The 15,233-nt window shown below is 42.9% G+C and overlaps 1 protein-coding gene across 10 annotated transcripts in view; it reads left to right on the forward strand.

Moving 5' to 3' along the window:
• Positions 1 to 15,233, forward strand: part of ARHGEF3 (Rho guanine nucleotide exchange factor 3) — a 349,785-nt gene that overhangs the window by 158,953 nt on the left and 175,599 nt on the right. Inside the window, exon 1 of one of the 10 annotated variants that reach the window (XM_054552022.2) lies at positions 880 to 1,008. The exons of the other annotated variants lie outside the window; for them this stretch is intronic. Coding sequence (XP_054407997.1) covers positions 958 to 1,008 — 51 coding nt within the window. The 5' untranslated portion in view covers positions 880 to 957. Of the gene's footprint in view, positions 1 to 879; positions 1,009 to 15,233 lie in introns of those variants that run through there. 10 annotated transcript variants of the gene reach the window in all.

Below are 15,233 nucleotides of genomic sequence, written 5' to 3' on the forward strand. Positions count from 1 at the left end.
CTAAAAGAAATAAATAAATAATTGAAACTACACTGGAGTTATGTCTCCTTGAGTTCGAGACCCTCTGCCAATGTGCAAGGCGGGTGAGAGTGCTGGTTTGTTTGTGGGGAAGGAGTGAGCCAGGCATAGTTTTCAATCTGAAACCTTGTAGTTTCCTATGAGACAGTCTACCTCACCCAAGAGGTCTGGGTTTTTTATAAGGCAAGGAACTGGAGCAAGATGTTCATTCTGGTGAGATTCCCCACTTAATAAAACAAGAAATGTCAGCCATGAATTATTTCCATAATAGCTCTGAGCAGGAAGACCTCTTGTTATCCATGACAAAAGTTGAAAGGGAGGTTTCCAGAAGCAGCTATTTTGAAAGGGCTCTGAAGAGAAGATGCCAGGTTTGCATAAGACAAAAAGAAACGGATGGGTGTGTAGTTGCTTTTGAACCGCGACTCAGTGTGGGCTCTGTATCCCGGGCAGGGCTACTGATTCTTGGGTAAAGTTCAAGTAGATCATTGATTCCTCTTTGAAGACCCAAAGCTCTCCTCCCAGTGTCCCTTCTCCTAGTGATGCTTTGTTTTCCATTTCACCCTGGTGTTTGGGTCTGCAAAGTTCCAGGCAGCACAGCCGCTGCAGCCGTTGGGATGTTTCACGTAGCTTTTGGTGGGGACCCAGTGAGCACTGTTTGTCTCTTCCAGGCTGGGGATTGTCAGTCAGAAACTGAACTTCTGGTGTAGCTTTGAATGCCCAAAGAGTGCTCTGCAAAAGCAGCAGTAGTAGGAGAGGTGGGGAGCTCTTGACTGGTGCGGCTCTCAGCCTCTGACACTTGTAACTGATGGCCCCTGTCACTTCCTGTCATGCAGCCCAAGTGGCGGGGAGGAGTTCCTTCAGGGAAACTATGCTCAGCCCTGTTCAGAGAATCCTGTGCACAGGGCTCCACTGCAGTTAGGAGCCGGCGAGTCCGGGTGGATGAGGTCAGAGCGCCCCATGGTGTGGTGCTGCCTCTTTGTCCGTGCGCAGGTAAGCCCCCTGCTGCTGAGCCTGGGATGGGCCGGCTCTCAACTCCCACCCCAGCCTGGTGGGGTGGTGCCAGGATCTGAGGTGTGAGGATGCAGTGTTCTTTTTACCTTCCAAGACACTGATCAGGGAGCTGCTGTTAAAAGCACCTGGGATAATGGAGCCAGATTCCCACCTCACTTTAGTATGAATCAGAAGAGCACTATGTGGCTGTGTTTAAGACCGCAGATGGCTTTGCTTGGTTGCGAGGGTGAGTTGAGTGGCGTGCAGAGCTGTCAGGGCCTCCTTTAGCATAAGTGATTGGAGGGGAACAAAGGGAAGGGCTTTTCACGCTCTGCTGTGCAATGCTACTGTTTTAATTTTTGTAAGAGAATGGTTTTAATTAATGGGAAGGAAAAGAGGGAAAAGAAGGATGCATCCGCCTTCTGTTTTGTTGTTGCTATTTAATCACAATGTGGATTTCCAAGATCTTCTCTTTTTCTTTGGATTGGAAGATGGCTAAACTCAGTTTTAGAAGTTCATGCTGCTTGGAGCAACTGTTTTGTAGGTTTCCCTAAAGTGATCCTGGTGTTTTGAGTCTGTTTATTATTGGGAGAATGAAGTCAGATATTATCTATCAGTGGAGACTCAGACTTGATACCATTCTCATTAAGAACATCGTTGTTTGGTTAGGGTTATTTTGGAAAGAGTGTCTGGAAATGTTATGTTTCCATGGGTTGAAGAATGGTTAGGAGCTCTGAAGGTTACTTTCCCTATCCCTTTTATTTATTTGTTTTTTGTGGAGGTAGTTGTTAAAGTTTTGGATAAGCCAAAACTGTTCTTTATTTATTTGTTTGTTTGTTTTTGCTTTTTGAGACAGAATCTTGCTCTGTCATCCACGCTGGAATGTAGTGGCGCAATCACGGCTCACTGCAACCTTGACCGCCTGGGCTCAAGCAGTCCTCTTGCCTCAGCCTCCCAAGTAGCTGGGACTACAGGCATACACCACCATGCCCTGCTAATTATTTCTTTTTTTTTGTGGAGACGTGGGTCTTACTATGTTGCTCAGGCTCATCTTAAACTCTGAGCTCAAGCAATCCTCCTTGAGCTCAAGCTTCAGCCTCCCAAAGTGCTGGGGTTAGAGGCATGAGCCACTGCACCTGGACTGCCAAAGCTGTTTTTTAAAGACAATGCCCATTGCTTTTTCTATTCTTCTCATCAGAACTATGTTCCTGGGACTGATTTCTGTAACCCTAATTCCAGCTCTTGTGTATGACCATTCTAGACATATTAATTTTTTTCATTGTGGTAAAATACATATAACACATAATTTACCATCTTGACTATTTTAAGTATATAGTTTTGTGGTATTAAATACATTCATAATGTTGTGCAACCATCACCACCATCCATCTCCAGAACTCTTTTCACCTTGCAAAACTGAAACTCTATACCCGTTAAACAATAACTCTCCATTCTTCCCTCCCCCATCCCCTGGCAACCACCATTCTACTTTCTGTCTCTGTGATTTTGATTAAGTATCTCATATAAGTAGAGTCAAACAGTATTTGTCTTTTTTTGACTGGCTTATTTCATTTAGCATAATGTCCTCTGGGTTCATTCATGTTGTAACATGTGTCAGAATTCCCTTCCTTTAAGAATATTCCATTATTGTATATGGTGGTAATATTGTATGGCGCTCTGAAGGTAACAGAGAAACAAATACTCAATTTCTCTGTGAATATACGACACTGTTGCATAATTATATATAGCACATATTTTGCATTTCATTATTACCTCTAATAGTGATTGAAAACTACCCTCTGTATTACAAGGCTGAAAGATTTGAGAGCTGTTTACTGCATGCCCCACATTAAACAGTTTTTCTTGTCAATTAATATTGTTAAACGGTGACATACCACATTTTGCTTATCCATTCATTCTTGGATGGGCCTTGGGTTGCTTTCATGTTTTAGCTGTTGTGAATAATGCTGCTGTGAACATGAGTGTACAAATATCTCTTAAGACCCTGCTTTCAATTTTTTTCCCATAAGTTATTGGGGTACAGCTAGTATTTGGTTACATGAGTAAGTTCTTCAGTAGTGATTTGTGAAATTTTGTTGCACCCGTCATCCAAGCAGTATAGAAATTTTGTTGCATCATCATCCAAGCAACCTATTTGCAGTCTTTTATCCCTCACTCCCGTCTCACCCTTCCCCTCAAGTCCCCAAAGTCCATTATATCATTCTTATGCCTTTGCGTCCTCATAGCTTAACTCCCACATATCAGTGAGATCATACGTTGTTTGGTTTTCCATTCCTGAGTTACTTCACTTAGAATAAGAGTCTCCAGTCTCATCCAGGTTGCTGCAATGCCGTTAATTCTTTCCTTTTTGTGGCTGAGTAGTATTCCATTGTATAAATATACCACAGTTTATTTATCCACTCCTTGATTGATGGGTGTTCCATGATTTTGCAATTGCGAATTGTGTTGCTATAAACATGCATGTGCAAGTATTTTTTTCATATAATGACTTCTTTTCCTCTGGGTAGATAACCAGTAGTGGGACTGCTGGATCAAATGGTAATTCTACTTTTAGTTCTTTAAGGAATCTCCACACTGTTTTCCATAGTAGTTGTACTAGTTTACATTCCTACCACCTGCTTTCAGTTTTTTTGAATATATACCCAGAAGTAGAATTGCTAGAACATACAGTAATGCTATTTTTAATGTTTTGAGGAACCACCATACTGTTTTCCACAATGGCTATTCCATTTTATATTCCCACCTACAGTGCACAAGGGTTCCAGTTTCTCCACATCCTCGCCAACACTTCTGATTTTGATTTTTTTTCAATAGTAGCCATTCTAATAGGTGTGAAGTGGTATCACCTTCTAGTTTTGATTTGAATTTCTCTGATTATTAGTGATGTTGAGCATCTTTTCGTGTGCATTATTGGCCATTTGTATGTCTTCTTTGCAGAAATGTCTGTTCAAGTCCTTTGCTCACTTTCGAATTGGGTTGCTTATTTTTTTTTGTTATTGAGTTTTAGGAGTTCTCTACATATTCTGAATATTAATCTCTTCTCAGATATATTATATGCAAATATATTATCCCATTCTTTGTGTTGTCTTTTTGTTTTGTTGACATTGTTTAGACATACTTTTTTTTTTTTTTTTTTTTTTAAGGAGACAAGCTCTTGCTCTGCCTTGCTCGAGCCCAGGCTCGAGTGCAGTGGCACAGTCATAGCTCACTGCAACCTTGAACTCCTGGGCTCAAGCAGTCTTCCCACCTCAGCCTCCTGAGTAGCTGGGACTACAGATATGCACCACCATACCCAGCTACTTTTTTAACTTTTTTGTCAAGACCAGGTATTGCAATGTTGCCCACGCTTGTCTTGAACTCCTGGCCTTAAGTGATCCTCCCACCTTGGCCTTCCAAAGTGCTAGGATTATAGACGCAGGCCACTGCATGCCCCCCAGATGTATATTTTTAATACTTTGATGTGACTGGGGTAATTTCAGCCTTTCCCCATGTCACTCACCTCACTATTTGCTCTCTTGACAAAGAATAATTTTTGAGTCTTTCAAGTATGAAAGTTGACAATATTCAAATGATTGATTACATGTCAGTGATAGTTAATGCAATGTTAATAACAATATAATATGATAATAACTTACATTTATTAGATGCTTATCTAAACACTTAGATTTGCTCATGGAAGTCTTAACAACACTGTAGGGATTAGCTGTTATCATTATTCTTATTTTGCAGATGGCAAAACTGAGATTTACAGAAGATAAATAATTTGTCTAGGTCACCTACATGGTTAAGTAGTGGATCAGGTTTCAAACCCATGAAGAATGGATTCAGAAATGATGTTTTTAGCTGTTAGGTGTTATGTGATTATTTAATGTGGGGTCCTTCCCAGATCTCCTATTATGTGCAACATCTGCAGTAACAGTTTGCTTTCCAATGATTTGGTAAGTTATCCCATTTTGGTGAATGTTTGCTGTGGTCGAGTTAGTGCCTAAGTAAGAGGCACCTATGACAAGTCACTACTTTCTCTGGACTCAGTTTCCCCACTTGTCAAATCAGAGATGTTTCCAAACTCATTTTAGCTCAGATATGAATCTAAAGTATGCAAATATCTTGCACAAAAAGTCAAAAATAGTTTTCACATCCGCCCTACTTCAAAGTCAAATGATTTAATGAATGATTTAATGAATGTGTTTAAGTACACATTTCCCAAGGATATCAACTAGAACTCAAAATGTAATTGGCTGACTAGCTACTTTATTCTGCTTATGAACATATATATATATAATTTTTTTTTTCTTTTAGAGACAGTCTTGCTCTGTCACCCAGGCTGGAGCGCAGTGGCGTGATCATAGCTCACTGCAGCCTTGACTTCCTGGGCTCAAGTGATCCTCCCCCATCGGCCTCTGGAGTAGCTCAGACCTTAGTGTGTAAGGGCTTAGCAACAACAGGACTCTGAAGCACCTGTGTCCTGAGGTAAACATGGACGTAGTTTGATTTTGTGGAGGGAAGGAAGCAGCATATTCGATGGCAGGTTGAGACTGCATTTTGAAGCCGCTATTCTAGCTGTGTTTTTACAGCTTGCCCAGGACGCTATTCTAGCTGTGTTTTTGCAGCTTGCCCAGGACGCTATTCTAGCTGTGTTTTTGCAGCTTGCCCAGGACGCCAAGTAGGAGCCATGGAAGGGAAGTTGATTCAAACCAGATCCTAAAAAGGCTTCTCTTGACAGAACACTCAGATGTGTGACTCGGAGCGGGCAAGGTCAGAGTGGTGACCCCAGCTGTTCACTGGGACACAAACAATGGGTGGCTTTAGGACCTAAATATAGCCAAAGTGGATGTCACTTAGGGAAACTCATTCCTGATACTGGCCGGGGTGGGCAGTTCTCGTGGGAAGCAGCTCCTGTGTGCCAACCCTTGCTCTGCCAGCCCTCTTTTTCTGAATGTCTCTGTCCATATTCTAGCTTCCCTGCATTCTTTGGGCACCTGCCTCAGCTTGGCAGCTTTAAAATAACCCACGACAGATCCTTATTTCCCCATCTCTCCCTTCCAAGTCTTCCTTGCAGTGCTTACCATCTCTCTCCCTTTCCTCTCACAGACCCCACCCAGCCCCTGCCATAAACCCCAGGTGTCCTCTCCACCATATTCCTTGTGGAGGGACGAGAGCACTGGGCTAGGAGTCAGGAATCTGAGGATCAAGTTCTGGATTTTGCAGTTAACCCTGGGCAATGCTAAACTTCCCTAGTACCAGGTTCTCCAAGCAGAACCAGTGAAGACATAGCCATCAAGGACTGAGATCCTGGAGGTTGCAGCCTGAAGTCAAATCCTCACTGTCACTTACTCTGTGACCTTGTGCAAGTTCCTTACCTCTCTGGGCCTCAGTTTCTTCACCTGCAGGATGAAGATGCTGATAGTACCTGCCTCATAGGGTATCAGGAATTTATAAGATAATATCTGTGAAGGGCTTCAAACAGCTTATTTTGTTAGTGCTCAAAAATGCTCACTATGATTATGATTGTGATTTTTAGGAAAAAGAGACTTGAAATAGATCAGTGTTTCCCAAATTTCACTCACATTTTTCATATCCACATACCACCGGTACTATTATTTTTCAGTTACTGTATTTCTTTAAATTATCTCTTTTTCGTTTCTGTTTTGGCATTTTAGGTTTGGGTTTTTTGGTTTGTTTTTGTTTATTTTTTAGACTTAGGCACATCCTAAGCAGTAATAGCCCTGAAATCACAGGTTGGAAATGTGTTTCCTAAAACATATTATAATAAATATGTACAGGTCTATTGCATATGGTCTGAGATGATATTATATCACCAGTGGGGTCCACTTTCCATGCTTTGGGGACCACAGAACCAGTGGCTCTGAGCATCTGAGGTCCAGTTTGCTGCTTCTAGTGATTTTGACTGTACTTATCCCATCTTTCCATCAATCAGGCACTGCCTGAGAACCATCCTTGTGCTGGATTCTGCGCCAGGTGCCAAGGTGGCCAAAATATGGGTCTTTGTAGTCCCTGCTATCTTCTTTGAATGGGACATTACCAGCCCAGAGAAAATGGGGGAGAGAGGGACACACACCAAGTGACCTAATTTCTGAAACTCCATCTTAAAAGTAAGAAAAGCCAGGGCCACTCTCCCTGCCTGAAACCTCTGGAGTTGGGTAAAGGAGACCGTCTCAGTCAGCTTTTGCTGAGTAAGAGCTACCCCGAAACTCAGTGGCAAACAATAACAAACACTTATTCTTGTGCTTATAAGTGTGCAGGTTGGCTGGGGTGGTCTGTCCTACACGGGTTCATTCTGGACAGTGCTACTCACGTATATATTCTTCTCCTGTGGAGCAAGCAGAAACACATGATGTCTCTTAAGATGTAGGCTCAGAGTTGGTACACTGTCTCTTTCACCTCACAGGATCAAGCCATGGAGGTCAGGGAAAGGCATAAATATTTGCTGAAGAATAAATTGATCTACCACCAAGATCATCACCATTTACTTACTGAACCCACATTTACTGAGTGTGTATTGTGTGAAGCACTCTGCATGTTGCTGGGAGTGGGGGGTGTTAAACGTAGTAACAGTAAGTGATGAAGGTGATGAGAACGCCTATCCCAAGGCCTGACATGTATTAGGTCCTAAATGAATATGTGATGAATGATGATCTACTGGTACCTCTTGAGTGCTGACTAGTGATGAGTATTACACAGGGATTATTTCATCTTATCTTCCCAGCCCTCTTGGGCAGATACAGCAAGCTCGGGTCAGACAAGTGCAAGGCTGTTAAATGCTTGTGATCTTCTGATATGAGAAAGGGAGAGTTGATGGAGGCATGGCAGCAGGGAGAGGCCACAAGCCATGAGACCATCCCTGATGCTGGGGAGAGAAGCAGGCTCTGCACCAGCCAAGCACAGGTTCAAGTCCCTTATGTGTATATTTCCATGCACACTTTGTGGACTGTTTTGGGCACGAACTCTTCAAGCACCCACACATACTAAGAATTTAACATGGTACTTGGCCTCTCATAGTTTCACTACATCACTAGCCCTCTGCCTTCCTGAGTTCACGTGTATCTTTGAGTGTTCTCTTTAGAACATAGTTGTGAAAATGTCTGTACGGCCCCCTGGCTCCTGGTGAAGAACTCTGCTCTAATTTTTTACTCCATCCATTCTCCCTTCTCCTTCTTTCTCTCTCTTAAGAAATTACTCCAGAAGCGAAGCGGTGTTTTTCTGTATTGTATGCCAGTGTCAGGTCCAGGGTCTGACTCGTATTAGCTGCCCAATGAGTGTTTTCTAACTGAGTGAGAGAATAAAGATGATAGTGTTGATGATACCTTGTTTGCATGTGCATAGCGTCAGGGAATTTTTGAACTGAATGAGATAGAACATTCATGTGCATTTGTCATTATGATAGAATGATTTCTATTCCTTTGGGTATATACCCAGTAATGGGATTGCTGGGTCAAATGATATTTCTGTTTTAAGGTCTTTCAGAAATCACCACACATAGCATCCAACCCCTTTATTTTCTGGATTATAAAACTGAGACTGGATTATAAACCTTACCCAAAGGCATACAGCTAATAATAATGTTATTATTATTATAATTAACATTTCCCCCCAAGCAGATACAATTAGATCTCATTCCCTCAGTACCTTTTCAGAATACAGAGTCCATTCTGATGTATCAGTTTTATGGATCACGTTGCAAAACTGAGTTGTCTTGGCCCTCGTATCTGAAGCCAAAGACATGGATAAGAGAAACATTCCACATCTCAACTGCAGAACCATTATGGTGTGAGCCCCTTAGGGCAAAGTGCTTGTCACCTCACCTCTTTCTCTGGATCTCCCCTTTCCACTCTGTCCTTCAGTTCTTGCCCAGAGCTATGTATACGGATGCGGAGATGGGGACATTTGTGCTGAGGCTGGTCAAGCTGTGGGTGGAAGGTGGATTACGGACAGAGCAAGGGAGGAATTTGTTCCTGCAGAGTCCTGGAAATCTTATTGGAGCTGTTCTTCTATTCTTAGTTTTGAAGGCACTTTGTTCTCTGGTGCATTGTTTTAACAGCCACCAGGAAATCAGTCCCCGCTCGGGGTCACTGGTTTCTGCCTGTGGCCGCCCAGGTGGGAAGTGTACTGGTTTGTTGCAGGGTTGATCCTTTGTCATCAGGATCATTGTAGCCCTTTCTCCTTTTGTTGCCCAGCCTGTCTACATGGGGCAGGGAAGGGTAAGGAGGCTCTTTTTCTTTATAGCAATGATAACTGTACTTCTTTTGTTCTTTTAAGTTCAGGGGTACATGTGCAGGTTTGTTTTATAGGTAAACTTGTGTCATGGGGGTTTGTTGTATCGATTATTTCATCACTAAGGATTAAGCCCAGTACCCATTAGTTATTTTTCCCGATCCTCCCTGTCCTCCCACCCTCCACCCTCTGATAGGCCCCAGTGTGTGTTGTTCCCCTCTGTGTGTCCATGTGTTCTCATCATTTAGCTCCCACTTATAGGTGAGAACACACAGTATTTGGTTTTCTGTTCCTGCATTAGTTTGCTAAGCATAATGGCCTCCAGCTTCATCCATGTTCCTGCAAAACACATGATCTCATTCTTTTTGTGGCTGCATAGTATTCCATGGTGTATATGTACAACTTTTTCTTTATTTAGTCTACCGTTGATGGGCATCTAGGTTGATTCCATGTCTTTGCTATTGTGAATAGTGCTGCAACGAACATACATGTGCATGTGTCATTATGATAGAATGATTTATATCCCTTTGGGTATATACCCAGTAATGGGATTGCTGGGTGGAATGATATTTCTGTTTTTAGGTCTTTATTATTATTTAGGTCTTTCAGGAATAGCCACACTGATTTCCATAATGGTTGAACTAGTTTACCCTCCCACCAACAGTGTATAAGCAAATAACTGCATTTATTTCTATGTAAAAAGAAAGATGCTAAAATCCGGGCCTCCACAGCGTTGTGCCCTCTGGAGCAGTGTTGTCCAATAGAAGTAGAATGTTGGCCAGGCGCCGTGGCTCACGCCTGTAATCTCAGCACTTTATGAGACTAAGGTGGGTGGATCACCTGAGGTCAGGAGATCGAGACCAGCCTAGCTAACATGGTGAAACCCTGTCTCTACTGAAAATACAAAATTAGCTGGGCGTGGTGATGCAGGCCTGTAATCCCAACTATTCAGGAGGCTGAGGCAGGAGAATCGCTTGAACCCAGGAGGCAGAGGTTGCAGTGAGCCGGGATCGTGCCATTGCACTCCAGCCTGGGCAACAAAAGCGAAACTCCATCTCAAAAAAAAAAAAAAAGTAGAATGTGAGCCACAATTGTGATTTTTAAGTTTCTTAGTAGCCACATTAAAATAAGTAAAAAGAAGCAGACGACATTAATTTTAACAATACATTTTAACTCAGTATATTTCTTTCTTTTTTTTTTTTTTTTTTTTTTTTTTTTGAAGCAGAGTCTTGCTCTGTCATCCAGGCTAGAGTACAGTATTGCGATTTCGGCTCACTGCAACCTCTGCCTCCCAGGTTCAAGTGATTCTCCTACCTCAGCCTCCCTAGTAGCTGGGATTACAGGGGCCTACCACCATGCCCAGCTAATTTTTGTATTTTTAGTAGAAACGAGGTTTCACCATGTTTGCCAGGCTGGTCTCAAACTCCTGACCTCAGGTGATCCACTCGCCTCGGCCTCCCGAAGTGCTAGGATTATAGGCGTGAACCACCGCACCTGGCCCAAATACTAGCATTTCAACCTGCAGTAGCTATAAAAATTGTTAAGAAGATGTTTTACATTCTCTTTTTCATACCAACTCTTCAGTATCCAGTGAGTATTGTATACTTAGAGCACATCTCAATTCAGACTAGCCACATTTCAATGTCAGTGACCACATGTGGCTCACGGTAGCCATCAGACACTGCAGATCCACAGAGCACCAGTAAGTGCTTCTTGTGACGACAGAAATGTTTTCTATCTGCTCCGTCTCATATGGAGGCCACTAGCCTCAGGTGGCTATTGAGCACTTGAAATGTGACTAGTGCAGCTGAGGAGCTGCATTTTTAATTTTATTAATTTTGATTAATTAAAATGTGAATTTAAACAGTCACATGTACCTAGTAGCTCACATATTGGACTGGGCGTGGTGGCTCACACCTGTAATCCCAGCACTTTGAGAGGCCAAGGTGGGCAGATCACGAGATCAGGAGTTTGAGACCAGCCTGCCCAACATGATGAAACCCCATCTCTACTAAAAATACAAAAATTAGCCAGGCGTGGTGGCAGGCGCCTGTAATCCCAGCTACTCGGGAGGCTGAGGCAGAAGAAATGCTTGAACCCAGGAGGCTGAGGTTGCAGTGAGCCGAGATCATGCCACTTCACTCTAGCCTGGCAATAGGGCGAGACTCTGTCTCCAAAAAAAAAAAGTGAATTTAAACAGTCACATGTATCTAGTGGCTCCCATATTAGACAGCACAACTCTAGAGATTTGATCTTATTAGAAAAATATCAGTTTAAACTTGACCAGGGTATCATTTCTCACCTACCACGTTGGCAGAAATTAGAAAGTTGGATAATGCTGTTTGAGGAGGGGAACAACCTTTTATACATGGCCAGTAGGAGTATAAATTAGAGCAGGCTTTATGGAGGCCAATTGGCAATGTTTAGCAAACTTACAAATACACATGCCCTTGACCCCAACAGTTCTGTTTCTGGATATTAATGCTACAGAGTCTCTTATGCGTGTAGGCTGGTTTATGTAGAAGGATATTTGCTGCAGCAGAAGATTGGAAACTACATACATACTCAGTCAATGGGGACTTAAATAAATACATTATTGCACATTTTAAAAATGTAATTTGCAACTACTGAAAAAAATTGATTATTTCATAGCGTGGAAGGCTTTCCCAAATATAGTGTTAAGCAAGTGTAGAGCAGTACCTATAGTGTGTTAGCATTGGGTAAAATAGATGATTTGCTTATTTATGTCTAGAGCTGGTCTGGAAGAATGCAGAAGGAAGCGATGGCTGGGATGTGAGAGAGGTCGACATCATCATATGGTGCCTATACCCTTTTGGAATTTAATCCTGTGCATTTGTATATTACCTATTCAAAAAATGAATACCTAAAAAATAAAAAGAGAAAACTCTAAGGGAAGGGTGAATCAGAGAAGGCTTCCTAGAGAAAATGACCTTTGGACTAGATTGTAAAAGATGCATAGGAGTCCTTCAGGCAGGAGGAAGGCTGAGGCTCAAAGGCGTGAATGAGTGGGATGGGTTCAGTCATCCATATGTACCCAGCAGTGGCAGAGTATTCGGTGTATTAAAGAGCATAGTAATGGAGTTTCGACATGCATGACTAGCCAGATGGGAGAGGTTTTGTGAGTAGAGTTTGGACTTAACTCTGAACCAGAGGAGCCAGAGATGGTTTGAAGGAAATGGGAAGTAACATGCTTGTATTGGTATGAATGACAGCTTTGGTGGAGTGGTGAGTGGCCTGAAAGAGTGGTTCTCAAAGTGTGATCTGAGAAGCCCTAGGAGTCCCCAAGGCCTAGAGGGTACTGACGACATAAATACAAAACAGATGTTCTTTGTATGTGTCGACCAAAATAACAAATCATAGCAGCTTGATTGCAGGAGCAGATGTATGAATCCAGCTGTCTTCTGTGCAGCCAAACATTAGAGTAGTCAAAACATAGAACGATGTTACTCCTTTCATGTTTTTTTGAAAATATAGTTAATTTTTATTAAAATATGGTAATTAGATTAACAAGTAATATGTTTATTTTTAAAAGAATAAATGTTTTTAAAATGTCTCAGTTTTGGCTGGGCCTGGTGTCTCATGCCTGTAATCTCAGCACTTTGGGAGGCCAATGTGGGAAGATTGCTTGAGCCCAGGAGTTTGAGACCATCCTGTCAACATAGCGAGACTCCATCTCTACAAATAATTTTTTAAAAGGCTGGGTGCAGTGGCTTATGCCTGTAATCCCAACACTTTGGGGGCCAAAGTGGGAGGATTGCCTGAGCCCAGGAGTTTGAGACCAACCTGGGCCACCTGGCAAATCTCTACCAAAGAAAATACAAAAGTTAGCTGTGCGTGGTGGCACGTGCCTGTAGTCCCAGCTACTTGGGAGGCTGAGGTGGGAGGATAGCTTAAGCTGGAGAAGCAGAGGTTGCAGTGAGCTGAGATTGCAACACTGCACCCAGGCCTGGGTAACAGAGCTAGACCCTGTCTCAAAAAATACGTACATACATACATACGTATATATAGGCATGGTAGCATGTACCTGCTTCCAGCTACTTGGGAGGCTGAGGCAGGAGGATTGCCTGAGCCAAGGAGGTTGAGGCTGCAGTGAGCCGTGATCATGCCTCTGCACTCTAGCCTGGGTGAGTGAGACCTTGTCTCAAAAAAATTCTCAGTTTTATTTTCTAATACTGTGTATATTGATAGGTACAACCAACATAAACAAAAGCTCATTGGGACCCTCACTAATTTTTGAAAGTATAAAAGCATCTTGAGATTAAAAAAAAAATCAGGTACCACTGGCCTAGAAGCAGGCAGGCCCTGTGTGTTTTTAATTCTGGTTGGATTGAAATAAACTACCGGGAAACAAATGGAGCTATCCAAACAAGGGTCAGGCAGGAGGTGAGCTAGCAGGGCTGCAGCTGATGTACACTTTACATATCCAAGTGCATAGTAGGGTATGGGTGGTGTCTGTTAAAGAAGGAGCTTAGTTGATGGATTGGTTTTGACTGATGAGAATGTTGGTGCATGTCCTATATTTCATTTTCCCACTAGTGGATGCTTCTGTTATTTCCAGTCCTTTGCTGTTATAAACATCCTGGACATGTCTGCAAGTGCCCTTGGGCAAGACATACTCTAGAGTATCTCCCTTAAAGTGGAACACTGAGCAGTAAGACATTCACATTTTCAGCATGCCTGGAAGCTGTCAAGTTGCTATCCAATCTGTGACTCTCCCTCCAGCCTTGTATGAGAGCCCTGATGTCTCCAAACCTTCATATTATCAGACTTTTCAATTTTGCCAATCCCAGAGCGTGAAATGGCATCTTGCTTTAATCCCTCTCCCACCCTGACCCCTACCTCCATTCTGTATCTTGGAGCATAACTCTGAATTGTAGGCAATTCAGCAGAAGTCTTTGTCACCAGGAAACTTGGGGTTCTCTCTCTCTCTCTCTCTCTGTGTGTGTGTGTGTGTGTGTGTGTGTGTGTGTGTGTGTGTGTGTGTGTATGTTTAGAGAGGGGACATACAGAAGCACATTCTGTATTCTGCTTCCCTGGGTGAGGAAGGAGGAAAAAACTGGGACACTGTTCTTTACTTTAGACAGAAATTGCCCAGTCAACTGTTACTTTGCTTGTGGCGTTTGCTGTCATTTGGGGCTATTTGGGTCCTCAGTGAAGGAGGAGAAATCAGGCCTCTCTCTGCTGCCTGACTTGGGTTGGTGTTTGGGGTAAGGCCCAGTCTGAGGCATTAAGCTGAGACCTAAGGCTTTGGGCACACAAGTGTAGTGTGAAAGTATAAGTCTCCTTCTCTGATCTGCTCACATGTCCTCACCTGGGTCAGGCCTTCTTGCAGGCCTGAAACCAGGGCCAGGTTTACCGGCCTGCAACCTGGGCAGGCACACAGGGTCTTCATTCAGAAGGGCCATGTGCCCAGTTCAGTGCTCTACTATAGTCACCTGAAAACTCAGTACTTTTTGGACAAAGGGCCCCACATTTTTATTTTGTGTCAGGTCCTGCAAATTATATAGCTAGTCCTGCCTGAAATATCTTTGTGTCTCTCAGACTAAAAAGGATGTAGGGAGAGGGGTACAGTTCTGTGGGTGGCCCTGTTCTCTCTGCTCTGTGCAGGGCCTGCCTCCCCCTGTGAGCTGCAAAGCTCTTTGGAATGAAACACTCATTTTCTCATTTCATGCATTTCTTTTCTTTTTTAAAAACCTATCTATCTCCATCCATCTATCCACACAGGCGCGCACACACACGAGATCCTCATTACTCATGATTTCATATTTGTAAGTTTGCTTACTCTCTAAAATCTATTTCTAACGCCAGAATTAATACTCGTGGCACTTGTGCAGTCATTCACAGACTCATGCAGAGCAGCAAAATATTTGAGTCCCCTTAGCACGTTGCCAGCAGAAGATGAACAAGGTGATACACTGCCTTCTTGTTCTAGCTCCCATACTGTAAACAAG

Source organism: Pongo abelii, chromosome 2, assembly GCF_028885655.2.
Source record: "Pongo abelii isolate AG06213 chromosome 2, NHGRI_mPonAbe1-v2.0_pri, whole genome shotgun sequence".
Taxonomy (NCBI): domain Eukaryota; kingdom Metazoa; phylum Chordata; class Mammalia; order Primates; family Hominidae; genus Pongo; species Pongo abelii.